The sequence below is a fragment of the Ceratina calcarata genome, unplaced genomic scaffold (assembly GCF_001652005.2).
Source record: "Ceratina calcarata isolate Rehan_Ccalc_2016 unplaced genomic scaffold, ASM165200v1 scaffold579.2, whole genome shotgun sequence".
Taxonomy (NCBI): domain Eukaryota; kingdom Metazoa; phylum Arthropoda; class Insecta; order Hymenoptera; family Apidae; genus Ceratina; species Ceratina calcarata.
Genome location: NW_017177008.1, coordinates 501,255 through 519,355, shown reverse-complemented (window position 1 = coordinate 519,355; position 18,101 = coordinate 501,255). Strand labels below are relative to the sequence as shown.

The 18,101-nt window shown below is 37.4% G+C and overlaps 6 protein-coding genes across 8 annotated transcripts; 3 read left to right on the top strand and 3 right to left on the bottom strand.

Moving 5' to 3' along the window:
- Nucleotides 1-28: 28 nt before the first annotated feature.
- On the top strand, nt 29-1,121 carry LOC108629598 (uncharacterized). Its single transcript, XM_026817483.1, has 5 exons — nt 29-200; nt 274-422; nt 500-656; nt 735-854; nt 920-1,121. The coding sequence occupies exons 1-5, from the start codon at nt 50-52 to the stop codon at nt 1,054-1,056; spliced, it is 714 nt and encodes a 237-aa protein (XP_026673284.1). The 5' UTR covers nt 29-49; the 3' UTR covers nt 1,057-1,121.
- A 148-nt stretch (nt 1,122-1,269) lies between these two features.
- Ppat-Dpck (Bifunctional Phosphopantetheine adenylyltransferase - Dephospho-CoA kinase) lies at nt 1,270-3,519 on the top strand. The gene is made up of 5 exons (XM_018032485.2): nt 1,270-2,191; nt 2,266-2,609; nt 2,668-2,922; nt 2,990-3,172; nt 3,234-3,519. The coding sequence occupies exons 1-5, from the start codon at nt 1,603-1,605 to the stop codon at nt 3,432-3,434; spliced, it is 1,572 nt and encodes a 523-aa protein (XP_017887974.1). The 5' UTR covers nt 1,270-1,602; the 3' UTR covers nt 3,435-3,519.
- Nucleotides 3,517-4,252, bottom strand: LOC108629669 (intraflagellar transport protein 22 homolog; the record flags this gene model as incomplete). Its single annotated transcript, XM_026817480.1, has 3 exons — nt 3,517-3,743; nt 3,804-3,997; nt 4,068-4,252. Coding segments are annotated over 3 exons (549 nt in total), but the record flags the coding sequence as incomplete, so codon positions are not given.
- A 385-nt stretch (nt 4,253-4,637) lies between these two features.
- Nucleotides 4,638-9,273, bottom strand: LOC108629668 (double-stranded RNA-specific editase 1). Of its 3 annotated transcripts, XM_026817478.1 has the most exons (7): nt 9,013-9,273; nt 8,263-8,309; nt 7,576-7,581; nt 6,445-7,063; nt 6,047-6,216; nt 5,410-5,965; nt 4,638-5,334 (listed from the first exon to the last, which is right to left on the bottom strand). In XM_026817478.1, exons 1-7 carry the CDS (start codon nt 9,047-9,049, stop codon nt 5,219-5,221), a joined length of 1,551 nt encoding a protein of 516 aa, XP_026673279.1. In that variant the 5' UTR covers nt 9,050-9,273; the 3' UTR covers nt 4,638-5,218. The 3 variants fall into 3 exon arrangements, with proteins under 3 accessions (XP_026673279.1, XP_017887975.1, XP_026673280.1); XM_018032486.2 differs by lacking the exon at nt 7,576-7,581 and having other exon boundaries at nt 9,013-9,272; XM_026817479.1 differs by having other exon boundaries at nt 6,445-7,581; nt 9,013-9,057.
- A 147-nt stretch (nt 9,274-9,420) lies between these two features.
- Nucleotides 9,421-11,737, bottom strand: LOC108629666 (WW domain-binding protein 11). The gene is made up of 7 exons (XM_018032484.2): nt 11,674-11,737; nt 11,478-11,603; nt 11,312-11,409; nt 11,009-11,180; nt 10,695-10,948; nt 10,086-10,626; nt 9,421-10,017 (listed from the first exon to the last, which is right to left on the bottom strand). Exons 1-7 carry the CDS (start codon nt 11,735-11,737, stop codon nt 9,575-9,577), a joined length of 1,698 nt encoding a protein of 565 aa, XP_017887973.1. The 3' UTR covers nt 9,421-9,574.
- A 250-nt stretch (nt 11,738-11,987) lies between these two features.
- Nucleotides 11,988-17,480, top strand: LOC108629683 (protein decapentaplegic). The gene is made up of 4 exons (XM_018032521.2): nt 11,988-12,442; nt 15,000-15,358; nt 15,467-15,911; nt 15,985-17,480. Exons 2-4 carry the CDS (start codon nt 15,031-15,033, stop codon nt 16,382-16,384), a joined length of 1,173 nt encoding a protein of 390 aa, XP_017888010.1. The 5' UTR covers nt 11,988-12,442; nt 15,000-15,030; the 3' UTR covers nt 16,385-17,480.
- Nucleotides 17,481-18,101: the final 621 nt, after the last annotated feature.

Here is an 18,101-nt window from a genome sequence, read left to right as displayed (position 1 = left end):
TTCACGGTGATTCACGTTAAACAGGAACCAGTTCGAAAAGGGAGAAACCATGAGTCTTATAACGACGCATAGCAATTCATTATTTGATGTATTACTCAATTGTATTCAAACGATAGGTAGAACGGTTTCAAATATTATTGAATTACTTGCTCCCGTTGGCTTTATCGCTGCTATTTCTTACGCGTTCCATCGTGTCCACGGTACACTCTTAAATCTCTAATTACACACGCTTCCGATCACTAACAATTATACTAAGAAACGTAGATTTTGCAGAATATCGCTGTAAAAGATTGGCGAACGTCGAATTGATTAATACATTGAGACACGAACGCGACTCAAGTTTTGAAACCTTTAAACGCATTCGAGAATATAGCATAATCAGTCACAAAGCCATGTTATGCGATTTGATAAGGGCGGCTAAAGTAAATAAAATATTTCCTAACACAAGTTACATAGACAACATTATGTAATATCAATAAACGTTATTCATATATTTCAGAAATCTTACCAAACATCGTATGCGTTAAAATGTATCGACATAATAGTACGGTGTCCACAATTAATAAATGTAAAAGATTTTCAACAAGGTTTTACACCTTTTCATTACATCTGTTTTTACGGTCATAACTCATTAATTGCCTTTATGCTAGCAAAGGGTACATATGTACAATAAAATAATAATTATCATGTTGTAATACAACTCATTGTATTCACTGTATAAATTTACATAATAGGTGCTGATGTATCTATTACCACTGAGAGAGGAAACACTGCCTTGTGTATGGCTATTTATCATTTTTTAGACAAACCAGAGGACAATGACTTTTCTCGTCTCGATATGCTAAAACAGGCTGGTCAGTTATTATTCTTTCATTTGCATAATCAATCTTTCGTGTGTAACAATACAATTTCTTCATAGGAAGCGAATTTGGGCTTGAAAATGAAATGTACGATGCAATATTACAACTGGCATTCGAAAGTAATCATACGAAATTAATAGAATGGTTAATTTCAACATCCCCGTATAAAATTTCACGAAGCGTTAGCACATCATGAACTTTTAGATATAATTATTACATACTATTAGTTACTTTTAATTAAAATACTGTTGATGCGTTCATATTAATTATAGTATCAACTGAAAATTGATATAATTTGTTAAATATAAAGTATTTTAGTACTGTTTATTAATTGTTTGAATGAATCCATTTTATTAATAAGCTTGTCCTTTCTTGAATTACCGAATCACGCGATGACAATGCTAAAACAATTCGGCAATCGCAACCGTGCCAATAGGAAAAAGCCGTGTATACACGATGAAAAAAATGATAATTCTTCCGGTATAAAATATATTATACAAGTCCATATCCAATTGAAGCACACGATAAACCGATGTGTGATGTAATTGTTGCTATCTTATTAATTTAAAGTTTAAAATATTCAACGTGTCAGTGTCAACGTCAAACAGACGAGAGATAGCTATACAGCTCAGCACTTATACTGGATAATGGAAAAGTTATCTTTTTCATACGTGCGTATTAAGTGGAACGAGGAATCGTTTTGAGTAACTGTACGTAAGGTTAATAAATATATTGTCGCAATATGTCAAACACCGGTTTGTTGGTCCTGACAAATCCAGCGAGAGTGGCAAAGTTGTTGCCTATTATAAAGAAGCATGTGCTAAAGACTCTGTACGTTCAATATTTTCCGGAAAAGAATATTTTCCTTCCCGGCAGCTACACGGCCGCGAATCACCAGTGGAAAGTAACACGTTACGCTCAAATCGTTTCGAATATTTACACGGACACGTCCGCGATCCCGAAACTCGACGTACGCGTGTTACTCACAAGTATGAAAAATCCTAACTCCTCGGTAATAAACACTAAGAAACCCGTGGAGATAGTCATTTTTGATGAAATTTGTAGTAAGAAAGATGCCGACACGTTCATTCAAGATTATTTAGCCAACACTTCAATGGGCTGTAATTTCATTGCTTTTAATGATTATCAGACAACAGAGAAAGAAGACGATGTGATTACTTGCACTAAGGAAGATAAGACCTACAAGAACGTCGTACTTGGTGGTACGTTCGACAGAATACACAATGGTCATAAAATTTTTTTAAGCGATGCTGCTTTACACTGCGTCGAGAGGCTTACAATTGGTATAACAGACACAAATATGTTGGCTGGTAAGTATAAATTGTTGTACACCACTGAACAGAGACGTAGTCGGTGCCTGGAATCAATTAATTGCATTTTACAGGCAAACTGTTATGGGAATTGATCGAGCCATGCCCTACAAGAATCATGCATCTAAGAGATTTTTTAGAAGATATAGATTCAACTTTAACGTACAACATTGTGCCGATACAAGATATGTATGGGCCGACTAGAACTGATCCAACACTTGATATGATAGTAGTTAGCGAAGAAACTAAACGTGGAGGAGAGAAAGTAAACGAATTACGAGAGCAACTAAATTTAAAGAAATTAGACATCCGCGTTGTAAGATTAGTCAGGGACAAGGATCACAGAGAACACGAAGAGAACAAAATTAGTTCTAGTAATCTGAGAATACGAATGCTGGGTTCAAAACTCCGACCGCCTGTATGTATTACATCTAATTTTACTGTATAAAATGTCTTGAGGTCGGTCTTCCTTGTAGAGGATCGGAGACAAACCTTCGAAGCCTTATGTAATTGGTTTAACCGGTGGTATAGCCAGTGGGAAGTCGTCGGTAGCTGAGAAAGTACAAAAGCTCGGTGCAGCTCTTGTCAATTGCGATACAATAGCGCACGAATTATATTTGCCTGGCGAGAGGTGCTACGATGCGGTGGTTGAAAATTTTGGTCCTGCTGTTGTAAAAGCTGATGGGTCTATCGATAGGAAAGCGCTTGGAAATATAGTATTTAAGGACGCTGTAGGTTCCTGATACTGTTATAGTTTGGAAGGGATCAATGTTTAATAATCGAAATATGTTTCCTCAGGCACAATTAAATAAATTAAATAAACTCGTTTGGCCTTTAATCATGGAAGAAGCAAAGAAACGGATACATGATTTTTACACTAAGGGATTTGAATTAGTTGTTATGGAAGCTGCGGTCTTGATCCAGGCCAAATGGCAGAATGAGTGTCACGAGGTTTGGACTTGTATCATACCACAGCAGGAGGTGAGTTTGAAATGTACAAAATAAAATTGGCTCGATCGTGATATGCTTTCAAAATTATTAGGCTATACGACGAGTAATGGAGAGAAACCGGTTAACCGAAGATGAGGCAAAAGCAAGGATTCAAGTCCAGCCAAGTAATCTCGAACAAGTTAACGAGGCCAACGTTGTTATATGCAGTTTATGGAGTCACGACATTACCGCAGAACAAGTGCAAAAGGCATGGAACGAAACAATTGCATTTTTATCTAAAAATAATAGTTAATTGTTACTTTGTTGGGAGAGCTAATTTTTTAAATCTGTAAGATTTTACATGGAACATTATTTTTAATAAATTGTTATACTGCTTATTAATAAGTTTCATATATTTTTCAACTCATAGTTTTATACACAATATACATCATTCATTTCGTAAGTAACATATTATCATTTGTGATATCTTTGAATTCCTGTTTCGTGTAATTATGCATATCGTTGAGTACTGTGTTTACGAATGAAGCGAAATCAGATTTCAATTTATTCCCACCGCTTTCCGTATTGCACTTGACGTGCGATATTTTTACGAACGTTGAAGCTGTTCACAAGAAGATAGATATATATTATTAAGAATGTCTATGATCTTTAATATACTCACAAATGATTTTGGATATCTCGGGATTTTTTTTCTCAGGATCGTAACAAAATATTACAGATCTCTCCGGACCCAATTTCGTTTGCTCGATGAAATAATCGTAAATCTGTTGAATTTCTTTTAAGTTAGATTTTTCATTGTACACGAATATAACACCGTGCACATCTTTCCTCATAGCCGGCCAACAATTTTCAAATCTGCGATCATATCAAATGAAATTATATTTGAAGAATCGACTTCTCGGATAGGGAAGACGTTCGCGCGTACTTATGATCCCCACTACAGTCCCACAGTTCAATATCTTTAGTAATATGCTTATTATTCACAATTATATTTCGTATTTCGAACTCTAATATTCGGACACCTTGCGTCGGATGATAATCGTAAGGTATTTCCGTAGCGTCGGCAAGAAAGTTAGATATGCTCGTTTTACCACTCTGCGCAAAATAATTGAAATATCACAGAATTAATTCAATTTTTATTTACACACGCACACTTTTATTATTACTGTGCACTACAGTGTACTCGATAACGAACGTAAAAAGAAATCCATAATTTTTATGTAACAGACATATATTAGATAAGTTAATATGATAGAATTTTACCCTGACAGGTCCTATTACTATTATTTTTAAAGGTAGCATGTTTGAAATATGTACACTTGTCTCACATCCCAGTATTCTCTTAAAACGTACAGTGTTTTGAAGATTGTTGTCATAACAACCACTCACTTATAGAACAGTTCGTTATCTCATTGATTAGGAAAATCTATTTACTAAAATAAACCGGAAGATATGCATTCAATTGGAGAAGAGGACAATTGATTTTGATGAGTGGTGATTATTCAGAAATATAAAATTTATTTGGATGTGTACACGTGAGTTTATTATGGTACATGTCATTTTTAACACGACGTACATATGAAACAGAATTCTGTATTCCATGTATGAATTCAATCTCTCGAAATATGACTGAAACTCCAATACGAATAATTATGTACGTACTTGGATGTAACGCACAAACATTTGATTGCTAGCAATGATAATACGATTATGCAGTTTCCATTCTATATTTTTAACATGTAAAATACGCATAAAAAATGGTTACACACCATAGTTGGGTTGATAAAAGAAATCTGAAATACTGCAGAAATAACGAAAAGAAAAATCTTCAAAACACGTAAAACGACTTACGCGTAGTGATTGTGTATAAATATTCCAACGAAGGCTTGTTTGTTAAATAATAATTAGGCTCAATGTAAAATACTGCCGAAAACCGTTTATACCATAATAGAAATCTTATCTCCCCTTATTCCTTATAGACGTCTTTTTCAATGCGAAAGCATTCGCGTTAATTGCATAATAATACAAATGGCACATTACAGAATTGTAAATGTGCATTAACGAATATTACAAAATTTAAAACGTGGGTTGATCTTGGGCCGTCGGTTTCATGTCATCCGGATAGTACAAATTGTACAAAGCGAGAAGCGCGGATTTAGCCGCTATTTTCTTAGCATCTTTCTTATTTTTCGCTGCAACAAATCCATGCACTTTTAGTTATCACGTATATTACGAAGCTGAAACAAAAACTTGGCTATACGTATTACCTGTTCCTGTGTATTCAACTCCATCGATTTCAACAGCGAGAGTGAACATCGTGTTAGGCGGATTGCCGACACGATTGAGTTCTACGTACGTTAAACCTGGTCTCATCTGATTTAATAGCATAACGGGGTGTATGCTTGTCGCATTTGGTGGAAGTTCCTTTTGAACCGGAGCCTTTGGGGCTTGAGGAACCTCTTTCTTGCCTCCTTTAATAGGCGACGGTATACCAGGTCTCGGTACTGGTACCGATGTTCCTTGATTGTGCCACTCAAGGAAAAGTTTGTACAATGCAAAACTAGCTAAAGAACTCCATGGAATTTCATCGGTTTCGTCAGCGGTAGTGGTATCCATTGGTATTACACCTTCTTCGTTGTCATCTTTTGATGTATTAGATCCATCTGTGTATTGACTTTGCTTGTCTAATTCGGCATCGATCCGTGCTTTCAAAGACGCCGCTGTCATTTTCTCGAGCAACAGAGCTTTCAAAGCGTTTTCAGCGGCGTTCTGTCGAGCGAGTGGTTTAGACAATCCTTGACCAACGTAAGTTTTCCCATCGAGCTGTTTCCATTATTAAAATAAATTGTATAAAAGATGCGATATTTATAACGCATCGTACAATGAACTGAATTATTTTAATACCTCTGCGTGAACAAGATACAGGGAATTTGGCATAGGTCCCTGGGTTTCGGGAAACGTGAATTGTACCCCAGGTTTCATTTCGTTTAATACCATAATCGCATTTTTCGGTTGTAATGTTTTCCTTAAACGTTGATTCAAACGAAGCCGTTTCAATCTTTTATTCACCCTAACTAAAAGTACCAATTTATTGAATTTGTCGAACGATGAAACAATCAACTAATTTTACAACATATTTATGTCAGTGCACTGATATTCACAATGCTTATCAATATGCCACAGCTCGACAGTAATATACCGGAGCAGATGACAACATTTCTAGTCTTCAAATTTGCGCAGTGAATTGTCATCATTATGTTACATATGTATGTTTCACTTTGAAACAAGATTAAAATACTTACATCCGGGTGTCTTGCGCCTCCATCTCGGCTGCAGATCTTGCATTTCAGTATCCATATTTTCTGTTTGACTGTCAGATTTGACTTCCATTTTATCGCTACTCGTCGGCGAAGTGCAATTCGAATGACTCATCACAGAAGGTGCGGAAGTAGGAATCATTGGTTGAGAAGAGGTAACAGGATTATTTTGCACAGCTGGTCCAGCCTGTTGCTGAGTGTTGGAAGTTATTTTCAGAATTGGCTTCAACCTAGGTGCCGGTGGAGCTTGAGTTGGAGGCTGGGGTTGAGGCTGGGGTTGAGGCTGGGGTTGAGGCTGCGGCTGGGGTTGAGGCTGAGTTTGAGGTTGTGATTGAGGCTGAGCTTGAGACTGAGCTTGAGACTGAGCTTGAGGCAACGGTGCTGAGTGCATCTGAGAAGAGTTTGTAACAGGCTGTTTAACATCGACGTGCTGCTGTTGAGGTTTCCCTTGTTGCATATTCTTTATAACTGCTGGTGGTGGTGGTGCTGCTGCTGCTGCTTGTGGTTGCGATGGTTTAAACGATGGTGAATTTGGTACAGCGTTCCCTGGTTTGAATTTATTTTGTTGATTCTGTTGGCCTGGGAAACCACCTTGCTGATTGTACTGAAAAACAGAGGGTGGGTCGCCGCTACACAAGGAACCTCTACGGTTGTGCTATCCCACCAAGGCCTAGCATCGCATATGCATTTGGAAGCAGTCTAATGCTACCCTCATAACTCATACCAGCCAAATTATTTATCTGGCCTATATTTCCTTATGTATCACTGAACTGAGTTTGAACAGCACAACATGGATGAAAATTATATTCAACATCTTGCTGCATTATTAACTGAATTAGTATTGTAAGTGCAAGGAAGTCAACGGTGAGTAGGTTCCAGTTTAATTTGTGGGAAGAACTCGTATGTTACAGATACTTCGTCATGTAAGTATATGTGACAATCATCTCGTTTAATTCATACTAATCGATAAGACGATTATTTTTATTTTCGTTTATGTTATTTAAACGCCAGTTCAGCACTTATCAAAAATATGGCCCTTGGCAGACTATGCTATGTGGGTAACAGACGAACTAGCCCCTGGCTGAATAGACCTCCTCGGTATTGTTGTATAGCTACTAGTTCCTGCATTGCAGGGGAGGGGGAAGTAGGAACCACTAATTAGTACATGCAAGTGGATGAAATAGCAGAAACAACAAATGGAACAATTACAGTTTTATCTTTAAGAATACTCGAAATATTTTCAATACTTCTTTTCTCTTCGGAGTAATATGTTTTGCTATTTTATTTTTATGAAACCTAACGTCAAATCAAAAAAGAAAAATAGTAGAAAGAGGAATATATAATCAATAGTATTTTAATATAAAGTATACATATGCTCGCATGTATGAAACATTTTATATCAGACTTCTGGTATACATACCAAATAAATGTAGCTGGTATTTATAATAAAGCTTTAACACGTTGATATACATACCAGAATATCAAAAAAATGCTTCTACTATTTGTATTAGTATGCTGGAAATTCTTTCCACATACATATACGTGCCAAATGCAATATGTAAAAATACTATTGCTATAACATTCTGAAGAAGTACTAGTATTCAAGTATTCAACATTTTCTCACTTAAATATTATATCATCTCAAATGACTTTATGAATTGATATAAGACAAACATAAGTTTGCTAACATTTTACCTAAATTTATATATGAATTTAGCTAACTACTCTTTAGAGCTATAACTTTCAATTTTACTTTTACTTTGAAATTACACAACAATGCTAATATTGAAGTAATAAACTTACAGTGCTTTGGCCTTGGTATCCTATAGTTGGATTGCTCTGCTTCCTTGCTGTAATTTAATTAAAATTATTAATTGAAATGAAAATAATATGTAACACGATTTTCGGTAAATCAGATCGAGGAAAGGATTAAAATTAATCTTAAACAGGCTTTCTATAAAGTTATCCTAGTTTCTAGCATTATTGCTCTTTAGTTTCCAAAATGATGGTTTGATCCTTTGTAGGGAACATATTGCTTTGAATTACTGCAGCGTAGCTTGCTTTGGCTATATTAGCAGCTTTGAAACTATGAAGTACAATCGATGAGGAAGGGGGATGACGCCTGTACTCAGAAGTCATACCGGTGTTGCTCAATGAGAAACTAGCCATATATTACCATAAAAATTATCGGAAATAAGGTCACAAACGCTCAAGTATTATTTAGACCATAGAATAGACGTATAAAACGATGAACAGAATCATAAAAACATACAACACTCTCAAAGACAGAGAAATGTTTACATTTCTACGTCTGACTCATCATTCATCGACTGCTGAGAGACGAATGACCAGCATTGATGTAAAAGTTGAATACATATAAAATCGTGTGAAATATAGTTGCAAGACGCCATTCTTGATAAACCAGTGTATAGGTATTGATTTTTATGCCACATCTAATTACGCATTTCCGATTGTACAAACTATACGATTATTAAAAATGAATCTAATCCATGAAATATTCTAATTATCTTTACACGAGTTCTAATAACTTACCATTTGGGAAGGTTTGAGCTCTGTTTCTTGCGTACATATTGAGTTTCAGTAAAGTGGATTTACACGCGAGTTACAATCTTCAAATCATGAAAATACTCGGGATACTTGCTTATGCATCTAAGTATTAATGTTTAAGTACTTGCACACTATGTATATCTATACTTTATCTGGCTTAGTCAGAAATTTGAGAGACGTGATCGCTTTCGTCTTACAGAAGTGACAGAAGTACGAAGTGACCTGGAAGTGACGTCATCCCGCGATCACTCGGAAATACCGCCATGTTGATAGATCGAGCGCATGCTCTGAAATCATGATTATTATAAATAGAGTAGGGAAGGTTGCCCGAAAACCGTATCCTGAATAGGAAGAGAGAGATAATATAAGATAATATAAGGAATTAACTAAGTATTAATGAAACGTGTTTTTTTACTCTCATCTTAGTTTATGTATAACTGAAAAAAATCGGGATATATACATATATATTCGGTAATAATGTTAGTCGCATCGTATGTTACAATATTTAATTTGATGCTATTCGAATAAGATTGAATTACAGTAAAATTTAAAGTAACTCTTCCATTTCTTGCATAAATTGCATGTACGCGTCATCCTTAGTCTTAGGTTGGGTGGTTCGTATCGGTTGCGTTTCCGGCATCCTCTCCGCGAGTCTCAAGAGGGTACTCGGCTTTTTCTTATCATCTCTCTTAACGCGGAGAGAGGTAGGCAGGAATCTCGTAACGTCAGCCGCCAGATTTCTAATTTGCGGCTTGGCTTCGATAGTTGTACTACTCTTTCCATCTTTATCTTTTCGATTGATTAACTGGGGTGCAGCGGAGAGAACGTTGGGCGTCTTGGGCTGTGATCCTGCCCCAGATTGTGCCTGCATCTGAGGATTTCCTATGTTCGTCATATTAGACAGATTCGGCATTTGCATTTGCGGAGGAGGCATTCTAGGCATGCTCGGTGGGCCAGGCCTCAACATCCTTGGCATTCCTGGTGGTGGACCTGATAAAAACAAATTTTAGTTTCTCGTATTCGTTTGACGATACACCGATATTCGTTGATATTCTTACCGGGAGGTAATCGAAGTCCGATACGAGGTGGCGGTGGCGGAGGCATCCTTAAATGCAGAGGAGGTGGTGGAGGCCTGTACATCAAAGGAGGAGGCGGCATCCCCATTGGAGGCAATGCATGCGGCTGTGTATGTTGAGAATGGGAATGCGACGTCGCGTGTTGATTATGGTTCGAGGAATGATCCGATGCTCCCGGAGGTTCTAGATCGTCATCATCCCCTTTGTTATTCTTGTTATTATTAGATTTCGAATTGGATTCGTTCTCCGATTCGAGTAACGATAGCCGAGCGTTTAAGTCTTGAGCTCGTTCAGTCTCACGCTTCTTATGAACAACTTCCATCTCGCGCATGAACTGATCGATGTCTTGGCCCGCCATGGCTAACATCTTCTGTTGCAAAGTGGTCGGTTTCACTTTCGACATTTCTCGCTCCTTTTCTCTTTCCTTATCCACATCCTTATCTTTACCGTCCGATTCTTGCTTATTGTCTTCTTTGTCGTCTGCGAATCGAATAGTCCTTGATTTCTGCATGGAATCCTTACCCTGTAATTAAACGCGATTAACGAAACACAGATGAGATAATAACGAGTTAATGATCCTGAGATACATACCTTATCAGGCATATCTTCATCGTCGCTCGAGAGATCGGGAGGTGGGAAAGGAGGAACACCCGGTGGTTCTTTATTAGGTGCTAGCGTAGGCATAGAAGCCGATGCCGAGTACGCGCTTGTTTTCTTTAAAATACTAGGTGGTATTGGTATATTCATAAGAGGATGATGTTGAGGTATGTAATGTGGGTGAGGAGGATACATGTGGGCCGGCGGTTGCGGCATGTCCGGCAAAGGTATTTGCGAAGTTAAAGAACCTGGAAAAGATTCATATGAAACAAACGTAACTTTAAACTATAAGGATCATCGATATATACCTGAATATATCCGAGATATTTCACTGCCAGCTGATGGCAATGGAATTTCATCAACTTGTACTTGCTGTGCATGCCTCACAGCCTCGAAATAAGAAACTAAGTCTATTCTTCTGCGTTCATATTGTATCAATTGCTCTTTTAACTCTGCCCATTTCTCTTGATCATCCTTAGCCTATAAACATTGAAAAGGCAAAACTGTCGATACATATTGTTGCATGTACCATCGCTTAATAATCTTACCAATTTAATCTTACCAACAAATTGTGTGAGAAATTTATAATGATAAGTATAATAAGTACTTACATACATTTTTAAGACGCGGTCTAGAGTCTCCTTCAGCTTTTTTCTCTTATCTTTCAAAACCTTCTCATTAAGAGGTGGTGGCTGCATAACATTGTATTCTACAAATAAATTATATACATGTATTTTAATGTTAATAATGTTACATTAGAGCATACTAAATGCTAACCCATCTGATCTATCTTTTCCATTTCTTCTATAATCTGAGCAGGATCTTTGCCCTTTAAGACAGCAGCACGTACTAACTGTCTCTGCTTCTTGTTTTTCTTTAATTCTTTTTTACGCGCTTCCTTACCTAAAATGCATTAAAAAATGATAAAGTATGATGATGAGTTACAGGTCGGTCGCTTATGCTATTTACTAACGTGCTTGATCAGTGGGATTCATGTATTTCCCACTTTTGGTGGTGTTTATCGAGCGGCGACCCATGTTTTATCACTTAAAAAGCCTACTTAATGTATAATTCAATACCGAGTTCTCACAATTTCACGGTAAATCAGTTATTATTTACATTTATCATGGCTATCTGAGTATACACTGCAGCGTGCCATATATGTGAGTTCTGAAAATGAGCCATAGAACTCTGTGTCACAGATGGGAACGGGACGGGTGAAAACTTTTAGTTAGGAAATTCATTGCAGGCGTCGCTCAGCTCTTAAAATACACATTGGAAGGGCCGATAGTATCTCTGTTACTAATTTTTTTTTCGCCTCTTCCCCCTCCCGCCAAGTTATCCTACGATTCTACTCTTCCTCTCGACTTCTCGAAGATTTCCGCGTATCGAGTCGAGTTCAACACCAGTGCGTGCCGTCCGTAACGTTCTCTATTTGCAAACAATTGTGCTTTTCAACGGCTGATCGTTCGCTCTGCGTTTCTTCCTGGACCGTGTAAAACGTTTCCAAGAGATAAGTCTCATCCGTTTTATCCGCCTATTATACGCCTGTCTCTCGGTTGCTCTGTCGTTTCGGTGGCCGCGCGTGAAAATATCAGAGCGCAACGGAGTTCCAGCATCGATGTATCCACACTAAAGACTCCCGGGGGGGCGAGGTTTTGAGACAATAGTTTCTGAGTGAGGATACATGGACTCATTGAAATGTCGTGCCTCTTCGAACGACGGACCCGCGATTAGCTCAGGTGAGTACAATCTATTTAACTCCGCTGGCTCCTTTTCGAACGACCTGAAAATAGGTACACGATTTTTATCGGCTCGAAAGTGTACGTTTGCTTGATTGCCGCTGGCCCGATTATTTTAGACGATGACGTGCTGCTTATATATACTCGACAACCTGTTGTATCCTTACTCTACCCGCGCCGCATTCCTTCGGCGCGATCGTGCGATATTTGAGTTAAACATGATATCACCAGTTGCACTGACTGCTATTTTCCATTCATCAGTTATACGAGAAACGATACGTTCACGATTAAACGATAATGTCTTCTTCTAAGAGATATAAATTGAAAGACGATGTAACAACGTAAAACACATTACTCCAAATGTGTAGCTCTTATTTTAAACGATGCTCGGTATTAGACACGTTATTCGTACTTAGTATTCTAATTATAAACGTTCACGTTGCATCGTGCATACTTTTGAAACAGGCATTTTTTATTAAATTTGTTTACAATGCGTGTCGCTTTACATTACAACGTTTCCGTTGGCGAGAATCCCAAATGTAGAGGTCGGTTTTAATTAATAAATTATAACTTGTGACGGAAATGTTAAGTTACTGTTACAAATTAGAGTTTTAAAGGAAAGAACCTCCTACATTCAATTTATTCTTACGACTCGGTTTGCCCATCGTAGAATTTTCTCTACTCTAGTTTTTATTTCAAGCACATATGAATTTTACAAATATTTTTCTGCGAAAGTGCCCAGAAAATATTTCGCAAATCACTTGCGAAGAATGATTGCTCATCATTTTTTCTTTTCCTATTTGGGGGGTCGAGAATACCTATGGGCGGGTGAATAATTTTTTTGTCGAGAGCAGGTAGAGAGAGCTCGTTTCCTAGAAACAGATTGCTTTTCTAAGTACGGACCTAATAGCTTCGTGCTAGGTCGAATATTTTTGGGTGGTCGTGCATTCTTTTGGTATTAGAAATTATACTGATCTGTTCGCAGTATTTCAATGTTTTATTTTATCATTCCTGTCCGTTTTTCTTTTACATGGTATTCTGTACAATCAAAGTGTATTAATTTACTAATAGCATAACTAATTTGAATCGTTTTATTATATTATTTCCTATTTTCTACGATTCACTTTTACTCCGTAGTATGAAAGAAGACGAGAAAAGTTTCGTGTATTAGTTCACACGGTTTAATTTATTATCTCGTACGAAACAGATGTACGTAAGACGAGTTCTGGAGGAAGCATACTCGCGGCAGATTAATCCCACAATCATTCGACAGCAGACAGCTTGGCACTACCTCGTCTCTCAAACCTTTCTACTTCTATCCTCATCTTTGAGACGGCAGGTCTCTCTCAGTGGTTCTCAGATCTACACCTGTGCGATCGAATAGTTTGAACCAGTGGTTTTTCAAACGAGATTCAAATTAAACCATTTTTATTACGAAATGTAGTTTTACAACGATTCAGTTTTCTATTCGAGTCAAATAATCTATATCGAGAATCCCAAATGTAGAGGTCGGTTTTAATTAATAAATTATAACTTGTGACGGAAATGTTAAGTTACTGTTACAAATTAGAGTTTTAAAGGAAAGAACCTCCTACATTCAATTTATTCTTACGACTCGGTTTGCCCATCGTAGAATTTTCTCTACTCTAGTTTTTATTTCAAGCACATATGAATTTTACAAATATTTTTCTGCGAAAGTGCCCAGAAAATATTTCGCAAATCACTTGCGAAGAATGATTGCTCATCATTTTTTCTTTTCCTATTTGGGGGGTCGAGAATACCTATGGGCGGGTGAATAATTTTTTTGTCGAGAGCAGGTAGAGAGAGCTCGTTTCCTAGAAACAGATTGCTTTTCTAAGTACGGACCTAATAGCTTCGTGCTAGGTCGAATATTTTTGGGTGGTCGTGCATTCTTTTGGTATTAGAAATTATACTGATCTGTTCGCAGTATTTCAATGTTTTATTTTATCATTCCTGTCCGTTTTTCTTTTACATGGTATTCTGTACAATCAAAGTGTATTAATTTACTAATAGCATAACTAATTTGAATCGTTTTATTATATTATTTCCTATTTTCTACGATTCACTTTTACTCCGTAGTATGAAAGAAGACGAGAAAAGTTTCGTGTATTAGTTCACACGGTTTAATTTATTATCTCGTACGAAACAGATGTACGTAAGACGAGTTCTGGAGGAAGCATACTCGCGGCAGATTAATCCCACAATCATTCGACAGCAGACAGCTTGGCACTACCTCGTCTCTCAAACCTTTCTACTTCTATCCTCATCTTTGAGACGGCAGGTCTCTCTCAGTGGTTCTCAGATCTACACCTGTGCGATCGAATAGTTTGAACCAGTGGTTTTTCAAACGAGATTCAAATTAAACCATTTTTATTACGAAATGTAGTTTTACAACGATTCAGTTTTCTATTCGAGTCAAATAATCTATATCGTATTCGTCTCGTTATAGAGAAATAATTATTTAATTTTAATAGAGGTGTAACTTATATACATAAAAACATTTAATTAATTAATTATGGTAATTTGTTGGTTTTAGGGAGGCAACATCCGTGAGCAACGACATCACAATGCGCATGTTGCTGCTGCTGAGGTTGGTTTTCGTCGCAGCAATCCTGCTGCTGGCAACTACCAAGGCAAACATGCAATTGCACCTACGCTCCGACAATTCCAAGCACTTTGCTATCAGCGGACGCGAGCAGGCGATCGCCGGTATCGAGGCTAGCCTCTTGACTCTCCTCGGTTTCACCAAGAGGCCGAAACCTCAGGGCCAGGCTCACGTGCCGGACTCGTTGAAACAGCTTTACCACAGACAAAATACGATTGGTATGGCTGATATCGCTAAACCGGGAATCCACGCCAGATCCGCTAACACAGTGCGCTCCTTTTCTCACGTCGGTACGCATGTTTCCAAGAACTGTACTACGTTGCTAAAATTATTTCCACCGGATCAAGGCCGTTCCTGTTGATCTCATTTCTTCTTTATTTGTTCTTCTGTTTACACAGACAGTGAGCTGGACCATAAATTCCAATCGCCCAATCGGTTTCGCCTGTCTTTCGATCTAAGTAGCATACCCGCGGGAGAGAAATTGCAAGCCGCGGAGTTGAGTCTTTCGCGCTTGCCTGTTTTAACTGAGAACGACTCGAGCCCGAAGTTGGGCAGAGTACTTGTATATGATATTTTGCGTCCCGGTACGAAGGGACAGAGCATGCCGATATTTCGTTTAATCGACAGTAAGCCAATAGATATTAGAAAAAATAGTACGATTAGCCTAGACGTTCATCCCGCCGTGGAAAGGTGGATAGAGGATCCCAGGAACAATCACGGGTTGTTAGTGCACGTACGTGGAACGAAAAAGGAACATGTACGTTTAAAAAGAAGCATAGATGAAAGGAACGACACGTGGGTTGTTAATCGGCCGATGTTATTCACTTATACGGACGACGGCAGGTACGAAATCAATTTTTATTTTCAACACTGTTCCCAGCACGTGAACTATGAACGTTATGATACTTATTGTTAGGTATAAGATGTCCTCTGCAAGCCAAATAATGGATCGCCGCGCGAGGAGAGCAGCGCTCCGAAAGAATCGGCGAAAAGACGGTCGCGAGAATTGCAGACGGCATCCGCTTTACGTAGACTTCGCTGATGTCGGTTGGAACGACTGGATCGTCGCTCCTCCCGGTTACGACGCGTTTTATTGTCACGGCGATTGCCCTTTCCCTTTAGCGGATCACTTGAACTCGACGAATCACGCGATCGTCCAAAATTTGGTTTACTCGACGAAACCGAGCATGGTGCCGAAGGCCTGTTGCGTGCCCACTGCGCTCAGCTCGATATCCATGCTTTATCTCGACGAAGAGAACAAAGTGGTCTTAAAAAATTATCAAGATATGGCCGTCCTCGGGTGTGGATGTCGTTGACGACTCGCTAAGCTTTGTCTAGTAAACTATTTCAATAATGGAGGAAATAAGAATAAGTCGTTCGAGAGAAGGAGGAAACTGAAATGGTTAGTGAATGATTCCGTTTTTCGATAGTATACTCGGTTTCTTAAACATTTATACAATTAAGGCACTAGAAGAGTTTCAAATTTCTCTAAGAAAATTTTTATCGATCGTCCGAAACTCTTGATAAGTCTGACTGCTCTTGTTTCGTAGCTCTCTATTCGTACAAGTAGAGTATCGTCGGTGAATTATCCCAATGAATTTGAAGTTAATCAGTTAGTATTGAGCGTAATAAGTATTAAATACAATTATTGTTCACAAGGAAAAGGACGTATTAGGCAATTAAGATTTCGTATTCGTGCCTTACTTTATAATTGAAAGCGAAGAAAACATGTCCGATAAAGGTTTTACATCGAGGTAAATGCGCGCGCCAAAATTTTAAGTACCTCCTCCGTGTCAAGAAAATCTCTGAAACAATCTGCGCTTTTATTGAATTATTAATAAACGTTTTAATCGTTTGCTGATTGTTCGATTTGAACAAGGATGCAATCGATTTTTTTGACGGCAAGAGATCGTATCACATTCCTAATCGAAACATTTCTATGATTCTTCTGTCATTTCGTATTTTTTTAATTATTATTCAGTGTATATAAAATATAATAAAATCAGCTTTTAATATTTGGACACACGTAGTTGAAGAATTTCCAACATTTTAATATCTAAGTTAAGCAGCGGCTTGAGAATAAATAATGATAATTGACTGCCGTCAAGAATGGACCGTACCTGTGCCTGAGGAACAATTATTTATAATTTTAGCAGAGAAATTTAAGTATGTATATTTGTACAAAAAGGGAAGTGGCAAAATGGTGTTAAGAATAGTTGTGGCGCGCGTCAGCCTGTAAAATGTGTATAAAATAGGTAGGAATAAGAAAGGACTAATGTAAATATCGCGTCTGTATAGTGAATTAGTATACATAGTATTCTATTCAATGTTTTTATTAATATTTCTACGTTCTTCGATTGTACACAGATATTGCGTGTGTAAATAGTAAATAAATTTTAATAAAAAAAAGTATATATATATATATATTATATGTTAAATCACATACGTTTTTGTACTTAAATAGAAGGAATAAACAATAATTGTATGAACTATTAGAGGGAGATATTAATTCGAGGTGTAGAGTTAATATTTAATAATATATATTTTTTTTCGAATTATCGGAGTATACATAATTTTCAAATCATTTTACATAGAGAATGATAATAAGTATCGTATAAAATATGTAACAAAAGTTTTATTTCTTTATACAATTATGCTACATATGTATAGGATAATATAGTTTTCGTTGTAAATGTAAAAGAAATATATAGAAGAATTGCTTCAGTCTTTAATGTAAAACGAGAATTAATAATTTAATAGAACATATATGTACGATAGTGTTGACTCGATTGCCGCTTGGAAGATACCTGAAAGACACTTTTGCTAACGCGTTCTTAAAAAAAATACTTTTTCCGCGTGCCAGACAATTCGTAATTGTCCGGAATCCCTGGAACAGGTGTTTGAACGCGAACTTGAGACTTCGGCAATCGAGCGGGCACTAAAGCGTTCTCTCAAGACTCGTTATTATTATTCAGTGTATATAAAATATAATAAAATCAGCTTTTAATATTTGGACACACGTAGTTGAAGAAT